Source organism: Acanthopagrus latus, chromosome 1, assembly GCF_904848185.1.
Source record: "Acanthopagrus latus isolate v.2019 chromosome 1, fAcaLat1.1, whole genome shotgun sequence".
Taxonomy (NCBI): domain Eukaryota; kingdom Metazoa; phylum Chordata; class Actinopteri; order Spariformes; family Sparidae; genus Acanthopagrus; species Acanthopagrus latus.
In genome coordinates, this window is record NC_051039.1 from 19,168,283 (window position 1) to 19,194,501 (window position 26,219).

At 40.9% G+C, this 26,219-nt stretch overlaps 2 protein-coding genes across 4 annotated transcripts in view; one reads left to right on the plus strand and one right to left on the minus strand.

Annotated features, from left to right (window-relative positions):
* LOC119026414 (myosin-9-like) lies at nt 1–25,663 on the plus strand. 2 transcript variants are annotated; one of them, XM_037110786.1, is made up of 43 exons: nt 1–260; nt 4,830–5,020; nt 5,287–5,427; nt 5,563–5,719; nt 6,195–6,222; nt 6,640–6,733; nt 7,146–7,166; nt 8,470–8,562; nt 8,885–8,948; nt 9,342–9,440; nt 9,724–9,867; nt 10,133–10,228; nt 10,366–10,442; nt 10,695–10,889; nt 11,075–11,248; nt 11,456–11,629; nt 11,850–11,964; nt 12,404–12,594; nt 13,447–13,568; nt 13,927–13,996; nt 14,083–14,243; nt 14,379–14,487; nt 15,168–15,299; nt 15,453–15,659; nt 15,774–15,911; nt 16,025–16,148; nt 16,606–16,777; nt 16,895–17,107; nt 17,217–17,361; nt 17,447–17,653; nt 17,758–17,862; nt 18,948–19,100; nt 19,527–19,775; nt 20,050–20,262; nt 20,475–20,687; nt 20,774–20,935; nt 21,322–21,450; nt 22,689–22,777; nt 23,014–23,137; nt 23,382–23,590; nt 23,886–23,994; nt 24,111–24,283; nt 24,633–25,663. In XM_037110786.1, the coding sequence occupies exons 2-43, from the start codon at nt 4,835–4,837 to the stop codon at nt 24,736–24,738; spliced, it is 5,883 nt and encodes a 1,960-aa protein (XP_036966681.1). In that variant the 5' UTR covers nt 1–260; nt 4,830–4,834; the 3' UTR covers nt 24,739–25,663. The 2 variants fall into 2 exon arrangements, with proteins under 2 accessions (XP_036966681.1, XP_036966690.1); XM_037110795.1 differs by lacking the exon at nt 7,146–7,166.
* The window catches only part of LOC119026695, a 1,024,654-nt gene that overhangs the window by 980,746 nt on the left and 17,689 nt on the right, over nt 1–26,219 (minus strand). The gene's annotated exons all lie outside the window — the stretch shown is intronic.

The window sequence follows — 26,219 nt, forward strand, 5'->3', positions numbered from 1 at the left end:
TGCGGGACACAGAAACTGGGTGGATTAAAAGTGCAGACCGTCCAACCTCGCAGAGACACGCCTGACGGCGCAGCTGGACCCCACGACGGAGTGGAGAGACGCGGCTGGAAGAGCATAGACAGAGAAGACGCGTGTATCTCACCTCGGCTGCTGCTTGTTCTGTGAACAGAAGGTGTCGTCGAGCGGGACGTCTGCTGCTGCAAACACGGACTCAAACAGACGAGCCGAGCTCACCTCCAGTGCCTGCAGCTGAAAACCAGGTGAGTTCCAGTTTGTGTTTGTAGAGACAGCCGAGTGTTGTTAACTGCGTCTTAAAACTGTAGCTTTGTGTGAAGGTGCAGGTTCGTTCGAAGAGAGACAGTTTGGTTTGCGTAAGAGAGGAGAAAGGTCGCGCGCACCTGGCCAGGTGTTCTCATCAGGGGGCACAGAGCAGCTCTTTAAACCCGCGCGTGCTCCCTTACCTCCCGCTTGTCTATAAATACTGATTTGCTTTGTTTACGTTGATTAGATCTTCCAGTAGACTTTAGACAGAGATAATTAGAGTGACAGCTGTCAGTCCACCGAGGGCCTCCTCTGTGTGATGACGGACAGCCACCAGTGTGACCAGTAACATCAACCAGTACTGTTTTCATGAGGAATATAAAGTCTACTTTCAGCGCACACAGGTGAATAAAATCAGTTCTTTTATTTTGAAAGTTGAACATAGATAAATGTAATGCTTTAATACTTGAGGACAGGCTGCACATTGCCTTCATTTAGCAGGAAATGATCAACAAGAGCACAGCAGGTGTGAAAATCCATATTTAGATCTTCACTGTTTAGACTTTAGCTTAAGTCTGGTATGTTTACCTGGTTAGCATCCTGCAGCGTGCTCATCTTTTGGTTCTTTTGTAAAACAAACTGCACACACCCTGCTGCAGCTGTGTGTGTGTGCGTGCGCCCTCAGGATACAAAATTGACATGCAGTCTCAAAAGAGGATTTAGCTTTGTGGTCATGATGATGGACTGGTGTCTGATATTATCTTCTGAAGAAGTGGGGAACATTTTTACCCGTGACTTGTGAAATTAGTTTGCTGGTTAAAGTCTAGTCTTCCTCTTTTCATTCAGCCAGGAAATTAAACGTCGTCGCCACTTCTGGAGCCATAAAGAGTCATTTCTGGCCCTCTCATCACCTTTTTTTTTTTTTTTTATATATGAGGTGAAATGCAAACATCTTATCTGCTGACTCATCTCTCCCCCATTACCACCCATTTCATGTCTTCAGCGAGCTTGACCCATCCTGTGCCTCCCCAAAACCTGAACAGTTAAGAAACAAAACCTCTTCTCATTCACTGAGCTCCCACTTTATTTATTCCTCACGTCAACGCCACAACATTGTCGGTATCTTACCGGCCGCTCACCCTGCCAGCCACGACTCAGCAGCCGGGCTGCAGATGGCAGGGCCCGTGCCCTCCGTGTTAGGTAAGAGCCACAGAAGACGGATAAAGCGGGGGATTGACTGGCTGCCAAGAACAAGAGATGCTGCTCTAAACGTGCAAGAAAGACAAACTCAAGAAACACAGATTGAAGAGGTCCATGCAGACAATAGGAGAAAAAACATGCAGACTGTGGGGTTAACAGAGTGAGGGGATCTGGAGTGATTGTGCTGTTAAACTCGACTTCTGGGAACTCTTCTAAACTGTATTCTTTGTCCTGCTCTCAGTAGAGGTTTGGGGAGTGTCATTTTGGATGCAGACGACTAGACATGAAGACCGAAGAGGTTCATCTTGTCACTTTGAACCACAAAGTGTCAAAATGTGCAGAGGCTGATGTATGTGCAACTTCCTGAGGAAGTTAACCCATGGAGAGCTTTTAACAGCAAAGCCACACACACATGTGAATGTCACAAGTTTTCTGTGTAGCTGTGTGGCTTCTTGTTCAATGATTAAAGTGGTGATACATTCACGCCCACGTACACCTCCTGTAAATTTGTGATGCTCTCGTTGTCTCTCACCTCTGGGAATGCTGCAGTTTTGCCTCCCCCCACTGATCTTCAAGAGTCTGAGCACTTAATGAACTTAAGAGGGACACAGATGACACCTTGTGCACTGATCCCTTTATCCCTCACTTAATAAACACACACACACACACACACACACACACACCACAGTGCCTTTATCTCTCTACACGCATGCACACATGCACACACACACACACACACACACACACACACACACACACACACACACACACACACACACACACATGCTTTTTTCATTATACATCCTCTACTTGAGGAGGCAGCTGCTCTGAACTTCTGCTGTGCAGTTATTCTTATGTACACATTTTGTCAACATCTTGCTTGGTTTTAATTTACAATTCACAGGAATCCTCGTGTCTTTTGTTAATAGTTTCCGTAAGTTTCGTACTTATTCTTTTTCCCTGTTGAAACGTTTTTACTGGTGAGGTTCTTCTTCAGCTGACTCTAATTGTATAATACTGCAGAGTTAAACAATCCCAGGAGGAAACATTATGCTTTGTTTAAGCTTAACTCATCTTAATTTATTTTATTAGTTCACTGAGTCAACTTGCATCTTGTGGACAACAAACGATGCTTTGTCTACATCAAAGTAAAAAAAAAAGACCTTTTGACTCTTAGAGAAACATTTTTAAAAATCCATAACCTCTAAGACAGTTCAAATTCAACCTGTTTCCTTATTGAAGTCAACACTGTCTTGTTAACATATACGTTTATATTCACAAATGGAATGGGGAAAAAAAATGATTTTGATGAAGCGTAAAAACTTTTAGGACCCCCTTGTAAACCAGATGATGCATGTCAAGGAGATTATCTCATAAATGATCATAGATTTCAACATGGCGTTGGTAAAAGCAGAATCCAGGTAATGGATTTTTATCTTGTTTGAGGGTATTTGATTGTCTCTTCAGGGTGTGGTCGGGGAAGCATAGCATTTCCCTCTCTGCCCAGACTTGTTCCCAACATTCCTTCCTGCTTCTCTGCCTGTGAAGCATCCCTCCACTGTCCTTTAACCAGGACTTTTACCTAACTTGCACAACTGAGCTGGTCTCACTGTCCCGAAGGAGAGTGATATGTAATAGCTGCACATTTGTTACCTGTGGCGGAAATTGCAGCTCTAAACAGAAGGGTCGTGGTTAACGGGGAGAGGGAGTCGGGAATTTGTGGAATTCTGTGTAATGAGCTGGTGAGTAAGGAATGTGGGTCAGGCAGGGAATAAAGGATGGAGTCGTACTGTAGAGCTCAGGTAGAAAGTGACTAATAGTTTTGTGTGCGTGTGTTGAGCCTCGGGTCATGAAAACACAGCCTGGTCTGACACAACATGTTTGACCTCTTATGTTGGATTTTAAATCTGATCATTAAGTCACATTTGGATTGTTATTTTTTTAACTTCAACATCTTCTTAAGAATTCCCACCACACTTGTCTGTTTTTGTCACACAGGTAAGTTTATAGAGTTAAGGTTGTTGTGTGTTAATAACACAGATGAGTCAAACAACCTGCACCAACAGCTGTTGAGGTGATGCATCTGCCCAAACTTGTGCTAGAGCTCCTGTTACCTTCTGACTGCGCAGCAAATTTCATCACCTTGAGTAGTTTTGTTTGTCAGTATGTGTGAGTTCATGTCACTCCTCAGTTTAAATGTTATGTGAAGTGTTTGTCACATGTCGAGGATTACTCTCATCATTCAAGCTCAACAAACAGGCCTGATGTGAGACGTGAGAAGTGACAGTTTTTTAAGCGTGACGAGCTGTAATGACAGGAGCTCAAATTTCAGGACATGCAAATGGTAGTTGACTTAAGTTTATATCGTCTCACACCACATTAAAAGGTTGTTTTATATTTTTTTTGTTTTCCTCCTGTATATAAATGGAGGATGGGCAAAATGTTCCTGATGTAATGCAGATCAGTAAATGAGCAGCTTCCCAAACAGGCTGCAGGGGCCTCTAAATATCCGTTATCATATTTATTTTGAGGATAGTAATGTGTTATGGCATGTTTTGCCTTCATTTGATTAAGAGCAGGAAATGAGGAAAGAAAGGAATCATGACATGCTGCAACAAAGCCAGACTTAAACTGCGATCAGTGTCGGTGTCTTTCTAATTTTAGCCTTAGGTATTATTTTGTTTTATATATCTTTGTTTTATTTTGTGGGTGTTTCTTTTGGTAACCAGTTTCAGCTGATTGGGTTGGATTGTGGTTTGTTTAGATTAAATGCCCAAACCTAATTTGGTGAAGGATAAATTGAAGTTTTTTTGTGTAATGTAGTGAAAAAACTGTTGAAAACCAGAACTGGGCGTGGCGAACACTGATGGGATAAAAATATTATTCTCCTTTTTAATAAAGTGTCCACTAGAGATTTGTGCAGTTAGTTGATCAGTCAAATAAACATTGCTACCCTTAGTTGTCAGCACCAGAAATGCTAATATGTTAAAGGCAATTCAAGGAAACTATTCGTTCGGATCATCCTTATGATCTACCCGACACTATATCTGCACTAAAACAATAATTATCTTTCTTGACCCACATCTAAAGATTTTCATATCCTGCTAAATAAGTCAGTGAAACATTGTGTTCTACTGGAGACATTTATGATGTTCCCGGAAGTGTTATTTAAACCAGGACTGTTGTAATGATTGCATCACAGTGTGCAGCAGTTAATACTCTTCTGGTCTTTTGTGTACAACTTAATATAGCATCTGAAGTCAGGTCCTCTGCACATCATTATTTGAATCCTAAAGCCATGCTTCCTGTCTTTAGGGGTCGAAGTGTCTTCATGTTTGTTTGAAATCCTCTCTCACTCTGTCTTAAAGCAACCATGTCAGACGCAGACAAGTTCCTGTATGGGGACCGCAGTGGGGTGAACAACCCCCTGGCCCAGGCCGACTGGGCCACCAAGAAACTAGTGTGGGTCCCCTCTGAGAAGCTGGGCTTTGAGGCCGGCTCCGTCAAGGAGGAGCTTGGAGATGAGTGTTTGGTGGAGCTGACGGACTCTGGCAAGAAGGTAAGAAAGTGTTTGTCTGTTATGTATCAGCTCAATGACCAATTGACATTTTAAACATTTAAACAACAGTCTCATTTTAGTACTGATGCCTCCACATGACATGCTTATGCAGACAAGCCAATCAGTGAGAAGATCAGTTATATCTGTTGTTACATAACAAAGTTTACTCTCCTAGTTTATGTTGGTAGCTTTAAATGTTATATGAAGCAAACATGTTTCTGCCACATAAGCCTCTCTGACAGGTGTGTCGTCTCTTTTAATCTCAGGTGAAGGTGAACAAGGATGACATTCAGAAGATGAACCCACCCAAATTCAACAAGGTGGAGGACATGGCGGAGCTCACCTGCCTGAACGAGGCCTCTGTGCTGCACAACCTCAAGGAGAGATACTACTCTGGACTCATCTATGTGAGTTTGGGTGGATACACAAGTTAATTTAGTGAGACCATGATAAGATCTCTTTTTTTCTTTTATTTATTGTATGCTCTCTTGTTGTTCCATTAAAACTTCTCTCTGACGGTAACTATCTTCCCCTTCACTCAGACGTACTCTGGTCTCTTCTGTGTGGTGATCAACCCGTACAAGTACCTCCCCATCTACACTGATGAGATAGTGAACATGTACAAGGGCAAGAAGAGACACGAGATGCCCCCTCACATCTACTCCATCACAGACACAGCCTACAGGAGCATGATGCAGGGTAACCGAGCTGAATGTCTATAAAGAAAAAAACACATGTTTAGGAGCATTACAAGTAGTTTGGTTCTGTGTGTGTCTAGCACATAGAATAGATGTGAACAGTGTGAGAGCACTGTACGTGCACACATGGCTTTAGGCTTGACACCATCAATTAATGAATACATAAAGTAGCATTATAGTGAATTAGTCCAAAACCCAAAGATATTTGTTTTTAAGATTTTCTTTTCTTTGACAACATCATTGTGGATCAAATAATGGAGAAGCTGCATCCAGAGAATGATTAATGTTTTAGCTTCATAGAAAACTGATACACACAATTATTTAGCTCAACCCATCTATACAGCAGCAGAAGAAGAAGCATAAAATGCAGTCAAACAATCACATGTCTTATTATTTACACTTCAGCTGTTTGTGTTTTTCACATCACATCAACTTTTTCCCTGACTGACCTTGTTTCCTCTTTCTCTTCCTCTCAGATCGTGAGGACCAGTCCATCCTCTGCACGTAGGTTTCTCTGTTCTCTAATTCTTGTCTTCTGTATAGATTTTTACAGACAGCATCAGCGAGTTTTAGGATAAAGCTTGAATATTGTTTTAGTTTTGTTTTTCAGCAACTTTTTTTTTTTTTTTTTACATAGTTTTACTTATGTGTTTTTACTCACAGATATTGAATGTTCCAGTGTTTTCTGAGCTCTTGCACATATTCTCAGGTTCACAACTCGGCCTAAATCTTGGAAACTGTTGTCTTGTTTCTGCAGGCTATGAGAAAAGTGGTCAATCTGAGTATTATTGAAAACCTTGTGTCTTTATTGTTGTGTGCTGCTCTTAATTCATCAGGATCAGTATTGCTCCTAAAATGAATGACCCCTGTGGCTGATACATACTGTGTGTCTAAAGCTTTCTGTCTTGTCTTTTTCCACAGCGGGGAGTCAGGAGCAGGGAAAACAGAAAATACCAAGAAAGTCATTCAGTATCTTGCCCATGTTGCTTCATCTTTCAAGTCCAAGAAAGATCAGGTCAGTATAAACTGTTCTATTTAATTCTCTCCTGTCTTCCTGATTCTTTACTTATGGTTTAGAAAAGACTATGATGGAAACCCCCTTGTGTTGTTCCTCTTCATCAGTGTTCCTTTCTCTTTCCATGTTTGTCCATCTCTATATTGTGGTCTACCAGAATAAGCTGTGTGCACATTCCTGTTTCAGGCCTCGACGTGCCAGCCTCACCTCTGTAAAGACTTAAAATGAAGCTGCGCGTGTGTGTGTGTGCTCTTATTTCTCATATGGAGGCTGTTTCACAAGACTTTACATGAAATGTTTGATAAATCGTTAAAATTCATCTTTCATACGATGACATCTGTGGTTTTGTAATTTGAGTGCTAAAGTTGGTATCAGTTGTGTTGAACTCTCTCCTCTTACACCTTTTCTCCAGGGCAATGCAGTTTTGTCACATGTGAGTTCATCCCTCTGACTCCATTTGTTTGATGTTTATGTGCTGCACTACTAACAGGAAACATTTTGTTGTCTTTGTCTGGGCTTTCAAGGAAATGCTTTAAACTTTACCCGGTGTAAGCATTAAAAGAAGAATTGGACGTTTTTGAGAAATATGCTTGTCAATTTTTTTCAGAGCGTTAGTTGAGAAGATTGAGCTCATGTCTTTACTGAAGCCTGTAGCTGGTTAGCTTAGCTTAGCATAAAGAATTGGAAACTACCCTCCTTGCAAACACATGAAGTCTCCGTTATACAAAAACAAAGAAATACACATGCACTTTAACACAGTTTAATCACAGCTCGACATTTTTACACTCTAGGTTTTGTTACCTTTGGACAGAACCAGACAAGGAGTTTCCCCTGTTTCCAGTCTTTATGCTAAGCTTAGCAACGCTTTAGTGCATAAATATTAGTGATTTTATTAAAACTCCCAGAAGGAAAGCAAATAAGCAGGTATTCCAAAATGTTATAGATTTAGATTTAATTGTTATCGAGTTAAAAGAAAAACTATGCTAAAAACCTTCAACAGTAAAAAGACACAATGAGTAGTTGTCCTAAGAATACATAAATGCACAGTGAAGGGCCTGGTATGGGTTCAGACATCTGCTCAGTGATTATTTGTAACTTTATCTGATGTTTGTCTCAAAAGTGCAAACACACCTCTGTGTCTGTGCCAGTATTTTGAATCAGTATTAGGTCATAGTATCTCATTCCTCTTAGCAGCCATGTTTCTCTCAATCTGGTCAGTCTTGATTTTTATCATTGTCATGCAGTATGTAGCTTGTTTAGGGTGTCAGAGAGCACTCCTGCATTTCCTCTGGGGGACCTTGGCTAACCAGCCCGTATGCTTCTTGTGTTCTCTTGTTTGTGCCTGCATGAACAGGGATGGTTTTACAGGGTTTGTGGTGCTTGAGTGGGCTTGTTGTGCTGCGCGAAGGAGTGTTGGAATGTGTGTGTGTGTGTGTGTGTGTGTGTGTGTGTGTGGGTGGGTGTGCGTGCGTGTCTGTGTGTCTCTGTGCGTGCGTGTGGTTGATTAAGCAATGATAACATCCCCTGAGGTGAGTCTTTTGAATATGCAGCCTAATTCCTTTCCACAAGCTGAACAAGTTATTGCACATGTTTGTATCCACCAGTGACAGTTCTGCAGCGCTGCAAGAACATGCACGATTTAAAGTTGGGCCGGGTTGACTGATGTGCAGGTCAGAGTCATGATAAAGTGTTACTGGAGTCTATAGTTTGCTCTGATACTGTGTCTTCTCTGTCAGGGGGAATTGGAGAAACAGCTGCTGCAGGCAAACCCCATCCTGGAGGCCTTTGGCAATGCCAAAACCGTCAAGAACGACAACTCCTCAAGATTTGTAAGACAGCCACTGAAAAATTTGTTGTGAATCTTATATATTTTTCTAAATAACAGAACAGAATTCATCTGTAATAACCAATGTAAAAGCGTATGAAAAAAACAAAACATCATTTGGCATTGGGTATAAATGTAACATAAATACGGAAATCTCATGTTCAGTGACAAAAACTGTGGCAGGTGATTGTGTCGATGTAGAAACCCAGTGCTCATACTGAGAAACAGATTGAGAAAACAGGTTTTCAGGACCTTTTTTAAAATCTGTTCAGCTTCTGTTTTGTCAAAGTTTGATTGCTGCATTACCATTTTTTTTTCTCTTGTAGGGAAAATTCATCAGGATTAACTTTGATGTCAATGGATACATTGTTGGAGCCAACATTGAGACTTGCATCCTTTTTAAAAAAAATGCTGAATATGCTGATTACTTGATTAGTTCTTCTGTAAAGGGCCTGATTAACCTGTCAGGTTGAAACAAGCTTTCATTTTGGCAAGAGTGTCAGAAACCAATCAGAATTTGGACACAGTAATGCTCTCCTGCCTCAGGCTTGTTTTTAGATATTTGTGATAATTTGACTCAATAATTTATATCAAATGAGTAATTTTTAAGCTATAATTGCTAGTTTTCAACATGACCCCTCTTTGAGATAAGAGATTGGGTTAAAATGCTGGTCCAGGTGCATCCTCAGACTTCTCTCCTTAGATAGGTGCAGCCTATCCTCTGCATGCTGTTGTCCCACTGTGTTTGCTTTTTTTTTTTACCCTTGACTGAAATGTTACCAGATCTACTGGAGAAGTCTCGGGCTGTCCGACAAGCTAAAGAGGAGAGGAGCTTCCACGTCTTCTACTACATACTGTCAGGAGCGGGAGACAAACTGCGCTGTGAGACATTTTATTTCAGCGTGACAGTATCAAGCTGGGCTCCATTAATGAAAGTAGCAGAAAGTAGCAAAAACTAAATGCGGTCAGCTGGATGGGACATGCAGTTCAAGAGCTGAGACATTTATTGACTAGCACAGGAAGTAGCTGATAGTCTATTAATATTGAAAACTGAGTGTTATTTTTTTCACAGTACAGCAGTTAAAATGCTTTGGCAGAGCTCTCGTGGCTTTGTAATATTGGTCAATTCACCATGAATAATTCTGTCCTCTGATTCACCATCTAGCCGAGTTGTGCCTGGAGGATTACAGCAAGTATCGTTTCCTGTCCAATGGGAACATGACGATTCCTGGTCAGCAGGACAAAGACCTGTTCACCGAGACCGTGGACGCATTTCAGATCATGGGCATCCCAGAGGAGGAAAGAATCGGTACACATTATCTCATGTTCTTAACTTCTTTATATGATTGTGACAAATTATTTTCATCATAAAGTAAAGGCACCTGGTGGGGGATGAAAGTTTAGATTAGAATTTTTGCTTGGTCTGCCAACTTTTTTAAGGAGTGTGTTTTTGTAAGTTATCATTTTTTTTATGCTCAGAATGACTTTTCTTTTTAGAGTGAAATTATCAAAAGTTATGGTGGCACATATTGTTTCCCTGCAGCACACAGTGACCTCCTCTGTCTGTTTGTCAGGTCTGCTGAAGGTGGTGTCAGCTGTGCTGCAGTTGGGGAACATGACATTCAAGAAGGAGCGCAACACTGATCAGGCCTCCATGCCTGATGACACCGGTACACACATTTACATTGTCATTGTCATTTCCTGTGTGCGTGCTGCTTGTCTCATTCCATTTACTGAAACTTTCCTAATTCATTCAAAATCCACCTTTAAATCCACCTTTAAATCCTACAACATGTTTCACCCCCAGCTGCTCAGAAAGTGTGTCATCTGCTGAGCATCAATGTGACCGAATTCTCACGAGCCATCCTGTCTCCCAGAATCAAGGTCTGCATCACAATGAATTCATGGACGTTCTATGAAGTGTAAAAATGTGAAATGTTTACTGAATGATTACAGGCACTTAGTCTGTGATTTTGTCTGGACATTGAGGAACATCCCTGAAACATTTTCTTTTTCACTTTTGTGTGACCTGGTGTTTTTGTAGATTAATTCCAAATAAATGAACAAGATCAGCCACTCTCCATTTCATAATAATTTTATTATCACAGGATGACAGTGTAGCATTTCTTTTTGCAGGTTGGCAGGGACTACGTCCAAAAGGCCCAGACCCAGGAGCAAGCTGAGTTTGCTGTCGAGGCTCTGGCCAAAGCCTCTTATGAAAGGATGTTCCGCTGGCTGGTTATGAGGATCAATAAGGCACTGGACAAGACCAAGAGACAGGGAGCCTCCTTCATTGGCATCCTTGACATCGCTGGATTTGAGATCTTTGAGGTGAGCTGTTCAGGGCTTGACAGATTGACAGTTATGCATCATATATCCAGTTCTATGAGCCGGTAGCTGGAACAAGTCAGTTTTTGTAATAAGAGATAATAAACATTTGCTTGATTATACATCAAGTACATTTTCCTGCCAAATGAGTAATAGTTTCTCTATCTCTCTATCTATCTCTTTTACAGTTGAACTCATTCGAGCAGCTGTGTATCAACTACACCAACGAGAAGCTGCAGCAGCTCTTCAACCACACCATGTTCATCCTGGAGCAGGAGGAGTACCAGAGGGAGGGCATCGAGTGGAGCTTCATTGACTTTGGCCTCGATCTGCAGCCCTGCATCGACCTCATTGAAAAACCTGTAAGACGTCTCGCAGTTGTTATCCCTCCTCAGGTCAAATAACACTGAACATATCTGACTAAGTCTGGAGTAAGACTTTAGTAAACAGTCATGTCATACATGTTGAGGCATGTAGCTGCACATGCATTATTAAACCATTCAGGATTCCTTTGAACTGCAGACTGACATGTGTTTGTCCTGCTCGTTGTTTTCTTCTGTCCACTACAGAATGGTCCTCCAGGCATCCTGGCCCTGCTGGATGAAGAGTGCTGGTTCCCCAAAGCCACAGACAAGACCTTTGTGGAAAAAGTGGTTCAGGAGCAGGGATCAAATTCCAAGTTCCTGAAACCCAAAAAACTCAAGGACGATGTTGATTTCTGCATTATACACTATGCTGGAAAGGTCAGTGGAGATAACTTTGTGTTGATGAATTTGTGACTTTTTTTTTTTTTTTTTTTACATTTTGTTTATTTTACTTGACAAGTGCTTTTACATGTCTCAGCCCAAAGAGTTAGTGACAAAAATACTTACACTGTCCTGTAGAATAAGACAAGATATCAAGAAATTAACTTGAGGCGACTGTTTGAACATCAACTTAAAATGAAGCTGTCCTCTGGTGCAGGTGGACTACAAAGCAGATGAGTGGCTGATGAAGAACATGGATCCTCTGAATGAGTGTGTGGCCAATTTGCTCAATCAGTCTACTGACAAATTTACCGCTGACTTGTGGAGAGACAGTAAGTTGTGTAACTGACTTTATACACTCACCTGAAACAATTCATTGACTGAAACATTAGAAGCATTTCCAACAGATTCTGTGTTCATAGTATGGAGGAATTTAACAGCGTCTTTTGCATGATATCCTTTTTCCTACTCACCTTTCTACAAAATGTAAATTTGACAGCATTTTGTATACATTTGTCACTTTGGTATAAACTTCAGTGAATTGTTAGTAAAGTGTAAACACTGAAATGAACTAATGGCAGAAGAATCACACATTGTAAGCTGTGCTCCTGGTGTTTTGTCAAAAGAGCTGCAGTCAGGATCCTAGTTGTAATAATTGCATGTAAAAGATTTTCATCGTGAGACTTTATGATGATGAGTATGATGGATTTCATTTCAGTGTCATGATTTACGCTTATAAATGGTTTGCTCTGCCTTCTCTGTGTCTCACAGTGGATCGTATTGTCGGCCTGGATAAGGTGGCAGGGATGTCGGACTCCATGCATGGTGCTTTCAAAACCCGTAAGGGCATGTTCCGCACTGTGGGCCAGCTGTACAAGGAGCAGCTGGGTAACCTCATGGCCACACTCAGGAACACCAACCCTAACTTCGTCCGCTGCATCATCCCCAACCACGAGAAGAAGGTATGGGACAAGGGAAGACTCTCAGTGCTGCAGCTGTTGCTGAAACTGTGCTGTCATGCAGGGGTTAAATTAGAAGATATCGCGGTGGGGAAGGGGCCTTGCCAAGGGACTGGGAGATTAAATATCCTGTGGGGAGGAATCTATTTCACTGGTAAAAATGCATATTGCATATGACTGGAGTATTTAATTATTTAGAAAACCTTGCAGTAGAAAAACAGTCACAGATGTACTTGATCTGTTATACAAGAATGTGGTTAATTTTAAAAAATCTTCCTATGTAGAAAGAAATGGGATATTGTTGAGATTTTTACATCTAGTTAGAAGAAATGGTGAGGTGAATGAATGAGAAAGTTATAGGCCTATGAATCTCTATACAAGATATAGGCCTATGAATTTAAGGAAAATTTTAAAAAATGGCAGCCTTCCCATGTTGTGCCGCCTTTGTTGGCCCTTTGAATATAGAATTCTGTGAAATTCAATTTCTGCTAATGGAATGGAAAAACAATCTTGTAATTGATTATGAAGAGTAACTTTATTAAATGTAGTATCTCAAAAGAGAGAGTCGGTATCGCAAAAGGACTTTGAATACTTTCAGCCATGTAAACAGAAGTATTGTGCTTCATTCAACATGTGTGTCTCCCCCAGTACTGGAAGAAATGGTAACTTGAGTTCGGAAACATGATGTTTTATAAAAGACACGTTTATTTATACAGCCTAAAATCACATCATTAGATGCCCTTGAGTCAGATGAGAAAAAGTCATCAACATTAAAGTAACCATTCCAAATATTTGACTGTGCACTGTTGTAGAAAAGTAACTGAACACACAAACAGCTCTTTGTTTTTTCCTCAGGCAGGTAAACTGGAGTCTCACCTGGTTCTGGACCAACTGAGGTGTAATGGAGTCCTTGAGGGGATTCGCATCTGCAGACAAGGATTCCCCAACCGCATCGTCTTCCAGGAGTTCAGACAGAGGTGACAAACAACACATGTATCTTCAAACTTGTGAACATATTTCTTCGAAAAAATGGGTTTCTAGTGACTTTTAGACTTGAATACATATATTCCTTCAATATTCTTTCCTTTTTTTTTATTCCACTCTAAAGTAATCATTCTCACACCTCAACATTTTCAAACAAACCATACAACTGAGACAGGTTTATCTTATCAACCCAGTCCCAAAGACATCTACAACCTTGAAGAGACCTATAACTATAAAGCAAAAGCCATGAAGCCTTTTAAGTCTGAAAACCACTGTCCTCCTCGTTTTTAGCATTTAGTCTAAAGAGTCAAACTACTTGAGTTATTTTAAGTCTGTTCATCTGTCTGTCAGATATGAAATCCTCACTCCTAATGCCATCCCAAAAGGCTTTATGGATGGCAAGCAAGCCTGCGTGCTCATGGTAAGAACCATAAATTAATTACAGAAGTAAGAAGTTCATCAATGGAAGAGCTTCATCACAGAGTTGCTTCTGTTTTTTGATGTCAGATCAAAGCTCTGGAGCTGGACCCAAACCTGTACCGCATCGGTCAAAGCAAAGTGTTCTTCAGAGCCGGAGTCCTCGCACACCTGGAGGAGGAGAGAGACATGAAGATCACTGATGTGATCATCAGCTTCCAGGCCTGGTGCAGAGGATATGTGGCCCGCAAGTATGAAGGATTCACTTGATCCAGAAAATATTTAGTCATGCAACATATTTGTTCATAGAACAAGGAGAGAGCATACTGCCAAAATGGCAAATATATTATAAACTTGTCTTATTTTTATTTTTTTTTCTTCTGTAGAGCCTTTGCTAAGAGACAGCAGCAGCTGACAGCCATGAAAGTGATCCAGAGGAACTGTGCTGCATACCTCAAACTCAGGAACTGGCAGTGGTGGCGGCTTTTCACCAAGGTAGGAGATGAAGGCAGTTAAAGCTGATTGTTACCAGTCTCTCGTAAGGTTTAGGTGGCCCAGTAATATAACAGCGGTAGTTAAGCCATGCTAGTGTCATGATTACTTCTATAACTATTAGAGTATATTCATACAATTTGTCAGATAAACAAGAAGAACCTTGTTTTTAATTTGTTGTACTGATTTAAACAAAATAAGATAATTGTTAGCAGTAGGGTAGTAGCTAAATGTCTGCTGTGAAATGGGACTTTTCAGGAGCGGGACCTTAAAGAGACTGCCACTGTATGAGAAGAAAATGTATTTTCTGTTTGATGCCTCAAAACGTGAAAAAACACTCAGCACAGAAATTTTTCTATGTTTATGACTCACCAAGTTAAGTCTTTGTCAAATTGAGTACACCAGACAGATCCACTTCCGAGTTGCAAGACCTTGTTGGCTCTGGGTGACCTTGATCTGATTTGTTAGAAACTGACATCTCATCTGTTGAGCATTCACCTCTTATTGTACTGTGGCATTGCTGTAATGTTACTGTAATTAAACTTCTTAGCAATTTTTTAAAAATGATTTCCATTCAGTCTTTCTTCACAATTTGGTCGTTCCCAAGAAAGTCCAAACATTACCATGTGTTTTATAACTTAACTTAATAACATAATTTTTTATATTTGTTTATTTCCTTCTAGGTGAAGCCTCTGCTGCAGGTCACCAGGCAAGAGGAGGAGATGGTGGCCAAAGAAGAAGAGCTGATGAAGGTGAAGGAGAGACAACTGCAGGCTGAGGAGCACCTTAAAGAACTGGAGTCCAAGCAACAACAGGTAGGAGTTTCCATGACATTGGAATGCCGGAATTCAAATTGGATGAATGATTTTTATAGATCTGCATGTAGAATTAAATCATAAAAGCACTGATCATTATCACAAGTCTTATTTTTGAGTGATACATCTCTCACTTTGACTCTCCTCTGTTAGCTGGCTGCTGAGAAGTTGGCTCTTCAAGAGCAGCTGCAGGCAGAGACAGAGCTATGTGCGGAGGCTGAGGAGATGAGAGCCCGTCTGGCGACCAGGAAGCAGGAGCTAGAGGAGATCCTGCATGAAATGGAGTCTCGTCTGGAGGAGGAGGAGGAGAGGGTCACCCAGATGCAAACCGAGAGAAAAAAGATGCAGCAGAACATAACGGTCAGTAAAGTCCTGTGGGTTACAGAATGTGATTTTAAAAAAGGTACTCAATAAAGCAAAACGTGTTTAGGAAAAATGTACTTATTTTGCAAATTGTTTGTGTTGTTCGTCCAGGACCTGGAGCAGCAGCTGGATGAGGAGGAAGCAGCCAGGCAGAAGCTTCAGATGGAGAAGGTCACCACAGATGCCAAGCTGAAGAAGCTTGAGGAGGACATCATGGTGCTGGACGACCAGAACAACAAGTTCAGCAAGGTCTTGTACAATGTGTTCATTTAGCCCAGTGTTAGACATGCAGCATAAACACAATGGAATCATTACACCTGGCACAACAAGTAATTTATTGTCTTCATTCTTTAAAACCACAGGAGAAGAAACAGCTGGAGGAAAGGATCTCTGAGTTCACCACCAACTTGGCTGAGGAGGAAGAGAAGTCCAAAAGTTTGCAGAAGCTCAAGAATAAACATGAAGCTATGATCACAGATTTGGAGGGCAAGTATTATCTTTTTACATTATTGTTGCTTTGTTTTAATTTTACTCGACCCACTGAATAATTTTCCTGGGTGTTTCAACCCAATGTGCATAAACAGTGTTTCATTATTTTGTGGAGGCCTGCATATGTGCCTAACTAACGCTACATAAATTGCAGCTGTTCCCTCGTCTGGACAACTTTTAGACTGACATTCAGACATTTTCCTGTATCCAGCAGCAGTTTAGTTCACATACATAGTTACTGTATACTTTTCATCATATGCTGACTTTTTTTTTGCTTCTGCTTATTGCTGTTGGTGGCGTGAGAGTGTGAGATGGAGCCTGATATCAGATGTCACACCAAAACAATATTGAATTGAGCTTGAGTATTAAAACGTAAATATTTATCTACCTTTGCAAAAAATTGCAATTCAAATAAGTAAATGACATTTTGTTTTCTCTGTCTTTGTGCACACAGATCGACTCAGAAGAGAGGAGAAATCGCGCCAGGAGTTGGAGAAGAACCGTCGCAAACTTGAGGGAGACTCCACTGAGCTCCATGACCAGATTGCAGAACTTCAGGCCCAGATCACTGAACTCCGAGCTCAGCTGGAGAAGAAAGAGGAGGAGCTCCAGGCTGCTCTCACTAGGTTCAATTAATTGAAAATATTTCAGATTTTATAGCCACAAAAACATGTATTTATTTATTTTTTAAATATTGAAAACATGTATGTTGTTTTCATCCCTCCTCTTTATCTCACCACCAGGATTGAGGAGGAGGCTGCAGCCAAGAACATGGCCCAGAAGAAGATCAGGGAGCTGGAGGCTCAAATCTCTGAAATGCAGGAGGATCTGGAGCTAGAGAGGCAGGCGCGCTCCAAGGCAGAGAAACACCGCAGGGACCTGGGAGAAGAGCTGGAGGCCCTCAAGACTGAGCTGGAGGACACTTTGGACTCTACTGCAGCACAGCAGGAACTCAGGTAACAGTCAAGATTATGTCTTTATTTTAACAAGTTTGTGAACCATATTTAAATTTACTTTGATTACTGAACTCTTCTGTCTGTTCTCTTCCTCATTCTGTCTCTCCAGGACCAAGCGTGAGACAGAGGTCACCCAGCTGAAGAAGACTCTGGAAGAAGAGGCCAAGCTCCACGAGCAGCAGATGGCTGACATGAGACAGAAACACAATCAGGTGTTCGATGAGCTCAACGAGCAGCTGGAACAGGCCAAAAGGGTAAGAAGTATTGTTGTCAGAAGAGAAAGACGCCAATGCTTAACAAACTTCTGAATAACACCAGTGATGTGTGGCTCTCCTACAGAACAAGGTGTCCGTGGATAAAGCCAAGCAGTCCCTAGAGAGCGAGCTGAATGAGCTGCAAATCGAGCTGAAGACGCTGACTCAGGGCAAAGGAGATTCTGAACATCGTCGCAAGAAGGCCGAATCCCAGGTTCAAGAGCTGCAGGTTAAGTGCGGAGAAAGTGAACGACAAAGGCAGGAGTTGGCTGAGAAGATGACCAAGATGCAGGTAAAGTATGGACAGAGGAGGCTGAAGGGATGATGTTTCTGTGAGGATTTAGTGACCGACTGAAATAGCATTAATGAATAACTGTCTTTCTGTCTGTCGCCTAGGCGGAGCTAGAAAATGTAAACAGCCTCCTGAGCGAAGCCGAGGGTAAGAACATCAAATCCAGCAAAGACCTTTCTGCTACAGAGTCTCAGCTGCAGGATGCACAGGTACACACATGCAGGCACACAGTCGTACATGTTTCTTTCTACTGGTACTGCTTTTCTGTCTTCTTTTTTCAGCTCAAGTACAAAAGAAGTAGTAGTAGTATTCATAGTATATACAGTTGTATTTATTTATTTGCAAAAATGACAGATTTCAATTGTGCCAACGCCAAGTTTTCCAAAGTGAGAATAAGTTGTTCCTACATTTTATGAGATTCTAAATCTCTGTGGTTTTGAAACGTTAAGAAAAAACAAGCACTTTGGACCTTCATTTGACATTTTATGGACCAAATGATGAATCAAGAAGGAAATCTACAAATTAACCAACTCTTAAAATAATTACTTTTCCCAGCCTAATCTGACTGTTTACCCTAGTATACTTTTTTTTTTTCAAATTGATGGCATGCATATCTAAGTAGATGAGATGTGACTCACACCAACATTGTCTTGATGATAAAGAACCCTTTTGAATGTTTTCTTTCCTTTTTTAAAAGTAATTCAGTGAGTTTCTATGCATTAATGTCATAGCAAACAAGAGCTCCCAATAATTCATTCAGTCATTGACTTCTTATAGTACAAATTTACCAAAATGTGCCAGATTTTAAGGCACACATTAGAAAAAGAGGCATAACTACTTCATTAAAATCCTTGAAGTGCCACCTTTTCCTTATCCCACACAAACAGTTACAAAGTATATGAATATACATTTATTATTAATTCATTTTCACAAGATGAATCCTCTAGCGCAAACACAGTTAAAATGGACTTTACATTGACGTAGGAGCCAAATTTACACATCACAGTTGAATAGGCTGAATTTTGGACACCAGTCATGCTTGTAGACCCGCCTGTTCAGATTTTCATTAAGTAAATATAAAATGTACACTTTTACAAATAACTGTGAAACCTGCCTTCTACTGTCAAACTCTACATAAACGTCATTGTACAAATTGAAGCTCAAACATTCATCTGTAGAAACAAGCAGATAAACACATTTCTGACTGGAGGTTGACAATAGGCAAAAAGTGTTTAAAGGGTTTAAAGAATATATTTTTTTCTCAAGTTTTCTGCTTTCCTTCTGTTAACTCCAGGAGTTGCTCCAAGAGGAGACTCGTCAGAAGCTGTCCATCTCCACACGCCTGAGGCAGATGGAAGACGAGCAGAACAGCCTGCGGGAGATGCTGGAGGAAGAGGAGGAGAGCAAAAAGAATGTGGAGAAGCAGGTCTCCACGCTGCAGACCCAGGTAGATCTTTCTGTGAACAAAACCCTCATCTTTTGTTTCACACTTCAACAGTTAGGGAAATTGTACATGTCCTCAGATCTGTATGATTTAAGGGGAGTAGCCACATTGAGTAAATTATGTGTATACAGTATTTATAGCCATACCAGTCGTGTGGCTCTATGAATTGCATATTTGCAGTTTGTCAGTTGTATTATCTGGACAACTATAGACAGATGGAGAGAACCCTCTCAGCCACCAGCTGATCAAAGTCTGTGGTTAAGAATGAAACATATTGACATAGATGGCCGCAAAATATTTCTACAGGTATTTAAGTTCCTGAGAGGTTAAATTTAATGACTTTCGTGATCTTCTGGTGTTACTAAAGGAAAAGTAAGTTTTCACATTTCATTCTTGTCTTCCTAATTCCACCTCCCTTTTTTCCTTTAGCTGGCAGAGATGAAGAAGAAACTAGAACAGGAGGCCTCAAACCTGGAGGGGGCAGAGGAGGCCCGCAAGAAATACCACAGAGAGTTGGACAGTGTGATGCAGCAACTGGAGGAGAAGTCCTCAGCCTACGACAAACTGGACAAGACAAAAACGCGTTTACAGCAGGAGCTGGATGATCTCATACTGGACCAGGACCACCTGAGGCAAATGGTCTCCGGCCTGGAGAAGAAGCAGAAGAAGTTTGACCAGGTATCACATCAATGGTGTAATTTGTGCCTAGAGCAAGGACAAGCGTATTTTTCTTTTGACAGAATGAGACCTCGTGAAATGGACTGTGAAATAAAGGAAAATGCAAAGAAAGTTGCAACAATTTATGTATGGTCAAAGAAAATATAACAAATATCAGTATTCATTTGTAGCATGCAAGGTCGAGATGTAAATAAACACTGTTCATTTCACCATCATTCAGCCAGATTGAATTTTAGTACATTTCAACGGCCCTCCTGGTCTCTTCTTTCTGTAGATGCTGGCAGAGGAGAAAACAATCTCCACTCAATATGCAGAAGAACGCGACAAGGCTGAGGCTGAAGCCAGGGAGAAGGAGACGAGAGCCCTGACACTGGCCCGCGAGTTGGAGACCATGACAGACCTGAAAGACGAGTTGGACCGAGCCAATAAACTGCTCAAAGCTGAGATGGAAGACTTGATCTCCTCCAAGGATGATGCTGGCAAGAGTGTAAGGGAAAACACTGGCATCTTTTTGGTGCAGATGAACTTCTCGATAAGATTGGATGTTGGTGTTTCTAGAAATGACAACCCTAGATATTGTTTGATGCCCTGAATGTTGCATTATTACCCTTAGCAGAAGTTTACATCAGACTAGATTGTTGGAGTCATTGCCCCTCTGGTCTGAATGCTGAATGTGTTACAATGAATCCGTGTTCACAGGTTCATGAGCTGGAAAGGTCAAAGCGAGCCACAGAGCAGCAGCTTGAGGAGATGAGAGTTCAGCTGGAGGAGCTGGAGGATGAGCTGCAGGCCACGGAGGACGCCAAACTGCGTCTGGAGGTCAACATGCAGGCCATGAAGGCCCAGTTTGACCGTGACCTGCAGGCCAGAGATGAGCAGGGAGAGGAGAAGAGGAGACAGCTGGTTAAACGGGTACTGTTCCCAAACCATCCTATGAGCAATTGTTGAAGAAAATGCTGAACGATGGTTTGACTTACTAAATATCTTTTTACTCTCAGGTGCGTGAGATGGAGCTCGAGCTGGAAGATGAACGCAGGCAGCGCAGTCAGGCTCTCTCAGGCAGGAAGAAGCTGGAGATGGACCTGGCAGAGCTCCAACTCCAGATCGATGCTGCCAACAGGGCGCGTGATGAGGCCCTCAAACAGCTGAAAAAACTCCAGGTAAAGTAGGCTCACACATACTTGAGCAATAGGATTGCCTAAGAGAGACAGACTGACTGGTTTTGCTGGCTAATCCACATGTAACCACTGTATGGCTGAGAAATTGATATGAATTAGATAACTGATTGAAGCCTCATCATGTCCAAATTATTTGACCTATCTGTTAACACAGAGACTAATACTCGACAACAACCGTTTAATTGTTCTGTTATACATCATAACATATCGGTCATCTATATGATGGGAAATCACGATTTGGTCCTTTAAGCACCTGCCTGTTCATGGAGCAGTCTGACAGAAGCGGTCACTGTGATCACTAACATCGATTGGAAACCCCCTCACAATGATGGGTGCCTAACTTCAGCTCTGCTGTTTGTAATTTTCAGGCTCAAATGAAAGAGCTGATGAGAGAGCTTGATGAGATGCGTTTGTCCAGAGATGAAGCCGTCAACGGGGCAAAGGAGACTGAGAGAAAGCTCAAAGCCATGGAGGCCGACGTCCTGCACTTCCAGGAGGTATAAAAGAAAGCCATGATGACAACTCGCAATTCCATTTCTTAGTGTCATAGACTCAACCAGATATTACAGAAGCAGTGCATTAGACATCATATTTTAGGTTAGTTATGTAAAAAGAAAACAGTATCTTTAGTAGAAGCAGTTGTACCGTCTTGAGGTCTGACCTTTGCTGTGTCTTTAGACTTTACCCTTTTAATTATCCCACATCGGGGAAATTTACTTGTCACAATAGCAGGTAGACAGACATACAATAAGTACAGGACTTGAATAAGAGGACAAGATTTGAATAAGAGAGAAAATATAAAATATAGAAAGGAATATGTTATGTAAATTATATGTACAGGAGGCAAGAATGTGCATTATATGGATCTAAATAAAGTGTCAGAGTATTGCCTTGTTGAGGTTGGATGCATAAATACATAGTGTTTAAATACAGTGTTTGAAAATAAACAGACTCAGTGTATGAATATGAGTATGTACAAAAAATAAAATAGTAATTATTGCATAGGATAACTGCACAAGATGGTGGGGGTAGAAGTGTAAGTAGTGCAAGTTAAGCAGGTGCTTATGGTGCTACATTAAGTGTTGTTGGTTGAACAGTCTGACGGCAGTTGGAGAGAACAACCTGAGGTAGCGTTCCTTTTTACACCGTGGGTGAAGCAGTCTGTTATTGAAGGAGCTGCTTAAAGCCCTCACAGTGTCATGTAGGGGTGAGAGGGGTTGTCATGTAAAAGTTATTCATAGCACTTCATATTTTCAGTGTTATTAGCCCTGAGTCCTGATTGTATATTGTGATTGTAAACATGTTGTAGGTTCACATTGTAAAATGGACAAAACTACCTAAAATGCAACCACGCATACTGAATGATTTGCCTCATGGCAGAAAGGAATTACATTTTTGTCTCATCTTTGTGAGTTTGTCAAAATTCAATCTACATAATTTCCTATTAGTATATGAGAACTCTATGCACTTGATTATAAAACTTACTGCCAAAATATTGTGCTGCAATCAAGAATCATGCTTTAAGGTTGTTTTTATTGCCTCCAACGGGAGATAACTGTCTTGGATTAAAGGAATTGCTGGATAAAAGATGAGACGACAAGAAACTTTTCAAAGACACACATTTGGATGTATGTAATATGGAAAAAATGCCACTTTGTTCATAGGTAACTGGCCCAACAGCCTCTGCAGTATCAGGCTTTAAAGTCTTAATATATTTGTGTCTTCTACCTCATAGGAACTGGCCACTGCAGAAAGACTCAAGAGACAGACTCAGACCGAGAGAGATGAGCTCCAGGAGGAGATTAATAGCAGCAACACCAAGAAGTATGGAACAAACAATCACAGCTACTTGTTAGATTGAATATGAGTAAATAAAGTTAAGATTTATTAATATTTGGCTACAATGCATTGCTCAGCTGGGAGCTTCCTCTCCTGCATTTCTTTAATGTAGTTTAATTGTAGTTTTCATTTAGTTAGAAGTGTAAGATTAGTCCATGCAGTTAAAGCAAACCTACAACTTTATCTGTATACATTAACTGCTCCTCCTCACTTGTTGCCAGTTCTCAGCTGGCAGAGGAGAAGAGGAGACTGGAGGCTCGTATCACCCAGCTGGAGGAGGAGTTGGAGGAAGAGCAGATCAACACCGAGATGGTCAACGACCGTCTGAAGAGAACCACGCTGCAGGTAAGTACATAAACTATCTCCGGTTTGCAGATGGCAGCTGATAATTTTACTTTTGATAGCAAGTTGGAGAAAACATTTGGTGATCAGAGAGAAAAGGAGGGGATATATTTACCTCTCTGGCATCAGAAGCAACATTTTATTTGGAATAAACAGAAGTAATAATTGGTAGAATAATGAATAACAGATAAAGAAAAGAAACCTAATACTTTAACAATTGCTCTCCACCGTGTGTGTCTGACATCAGACTGAACAGTTGAATACAGAGCTGACTGCAGAGCGCAGCACTTCCCAGCGGCTCGAGGGGGCTCGTTCCCAGCTGGATCGTCAGAACAAGGAGCTTAAACTGAAGCTGCAGGAGCTTGAGGGAACCATCAAGTCTAAGTACAAATCCTCCATCACCACCCTGGAGGCCAAGATCGCTCAGCTGGAAGAACAGCTGGACATAGAGTCAAAGTGAGTGGCAGTGGACACTAGGATAACTGTTGTGATGTTTCAAAGACAAAAATATATATTTTCCTCTCAGTAATGATTATCTTCTTTGCCAGCAGCCAAACTAATTTTGTGTTACAAACCCCTAGATTTTAAGTTGAAATAATCATGTACTTGATGCGTCAAAGAAAGATGTTTAATGAGTTAATCAATTAAGGAAAGCTTTTTTCCTTGTGCTTTGGCAGCTTTTCTCTTACTTTTAGACACCAAAGACTATGTACTGATTCCTCACTGGGTTTGCTTTTTCTACCTATTTCAGAGAGCGTCATCAGGCCTCCAGGCTGGCCAGGCGGACGGAGAAGAAGCTGAAGGAGGTGCTGCTACAGGTGGAAGATGAGAGGCGCAACACTGACCAATACAAGGACCAGGTAAGTCTCATCGCTAATCTCCTTTCACTTTTGAAGTCTCATAGTGTAATTTGATCCACATCCTTGTTGATCTGCTTGCATTGGTTTTTGGCACTAAGTGAATACTCGCTCTGCAGGTGGAGAAGACAAACAGCCGAATGCGTCAGCTGAAGCGTCAGCTAGAGGAGGCTGAGGAGGAGGTGACACGAGCCAACGCCTACCGGAGGAAGCTGCAGAGGGAGCTGGATGATGCCGTGGAGTCAGCAGACGTGATGAACCGTGAAGTCAGCACTCTGAAGAGCAAGCTCAGGTAGAAACTCCCCATATATTTAAGCTATTCTTCCTCTTGGTGCATAATAGTTTTCTTCTCACCATTGAGATCAGAGCATTTAATGCATGAAAATCAGTTTACTTGTCATTCGAGTATTACTCAGCCTGAAAAACAGGCATATCATGTCTTGTCGGTGCAGGGTTTTTGGAGTTTAAATTGTTCCAGGGATTAAATGTCAGCATACCTTGATTCAGCTGGTTTAACTGTAACCATCATTTAAATATATATATATATATGTATATGCATGTCTCTTCTGTCTTTCCCACTTGTGTGTAGTATTTGTGCTGCAGCTGACTATCTTTGACCCATTATTTGTCTGTTTTTAAAGGCGTGACTTGCCTTTCAATATGCGACGTACCATGAATCGCTCTGGTCTGGAGAGCGATGAGGAAGTCGAAGTTTCTGCCGAAGCATCTGAGCCTGCAGCTGAGTGAACGGAGAGGAGCCAAAAGGGAAATGTTACGACCACTGTCAACATGCAGATATAATTAAACATTAGCCATGCCAACTATCAAGTATTTTTTTTTTAATTCCCCTTGACTTTCATATTATAGCCTTACTGTTACTTTCCATGCAATGCAATCATATTTGGCCAAATAATGTTATTCATCTCAATGAATGTGAGAGATGTTACTTTATACTTTACAGATACTTTAATGGTCCATTTTTTTACTAAATGGGTATATCATCAAACATTCCTCTTGTCACTAGCCATTGCAGTTTAGTTTTATCTGTGCTGGAGGTTCATGTGCTGTTACTGTGCAGGTTTTGGTAAAACACTGGACATTTTACGCTGGTTTTGCACACACAAATATTGGGTCTTTGGGGAGTTTTGATTTAGTACCAAACTGTGGTTCACATTGACTAGTTTCACCTTAAATCTGTGTATCCATATTGTATGCTTTTCCTCTCACTGTGTTATCCTTTTATGTTCTTACCTCAACCGGTTTTGCATTATGCCAACAAACTAAATGGACACAAGAGTGGACATTGTTCAGTTCATCCAAGTGGTGTAGTCCAAATACAGCAATGTTGGTGAAAATGTTGATACACATTTTGTACAATCTTCTCTCATGGCTTGGTTGATGTGTAATTTCTCACTGTTTTTACACTTCATTGATTGCTGGTGGTGGGTCATCATGTAGTCGTTGTCACTGTGCTGTGTTTTCTGCTATGCTTTGCACAGCAGAGGGAGTTTCTATTAGCACATAATAAATCCTGCATATTTTAGATTGAGTATGATACCTTAACACTGTATTATCAAACTAATTACATGTCATATGATGCCAATATTTGAAGGCTATTCTATATTTTATCAAATGCCTTACTGCAATAAATAAACTAACAAATGCTTTTGGACTTGTTTGTCTCTTGTGTGAGTTATCTTATCGACCATAGTTCTCTTTCCTTCTGTCCATGCGGCTGACAGCAATCATTTGTAAATAAGCTTTTTTAAGTGATTGGAAAATAAATGCCACAATCCTTTCTGTGCGTTCGACACATCTTTTATCAGGCTACAGCAGTAAAACCATCAAGCCTGATCTTTTTAGCAGAAGCAAAAGCACCCAGAAGTCATAGTTGAGTAAAGTAAAGATTCTGTTAAAATATAACTTTTGCAAAAGTGAAAGTCAACCATACAAATAGAACTTGAGTAGAAGTCTAAAATGTCTGAGGACTATCAAAATTATACATTCACATACAAGTATGTAAATAATGTGCTCTATTGGTCAACCAATTAATCAACCTAGCAGACTATCTGATTTCGGATGATCTTTTAATCTAGCTGATGATAAAATAAATGAACCTGAAAAGTATCTAAAAGTATAGTTGTAAAATTAATGTGAGTAAAAAGTAAAAAAATAAATAAAATAAAAAATGTAGTGAGGTGGAAGTATTAAGTAGCAGAAAATGGAAC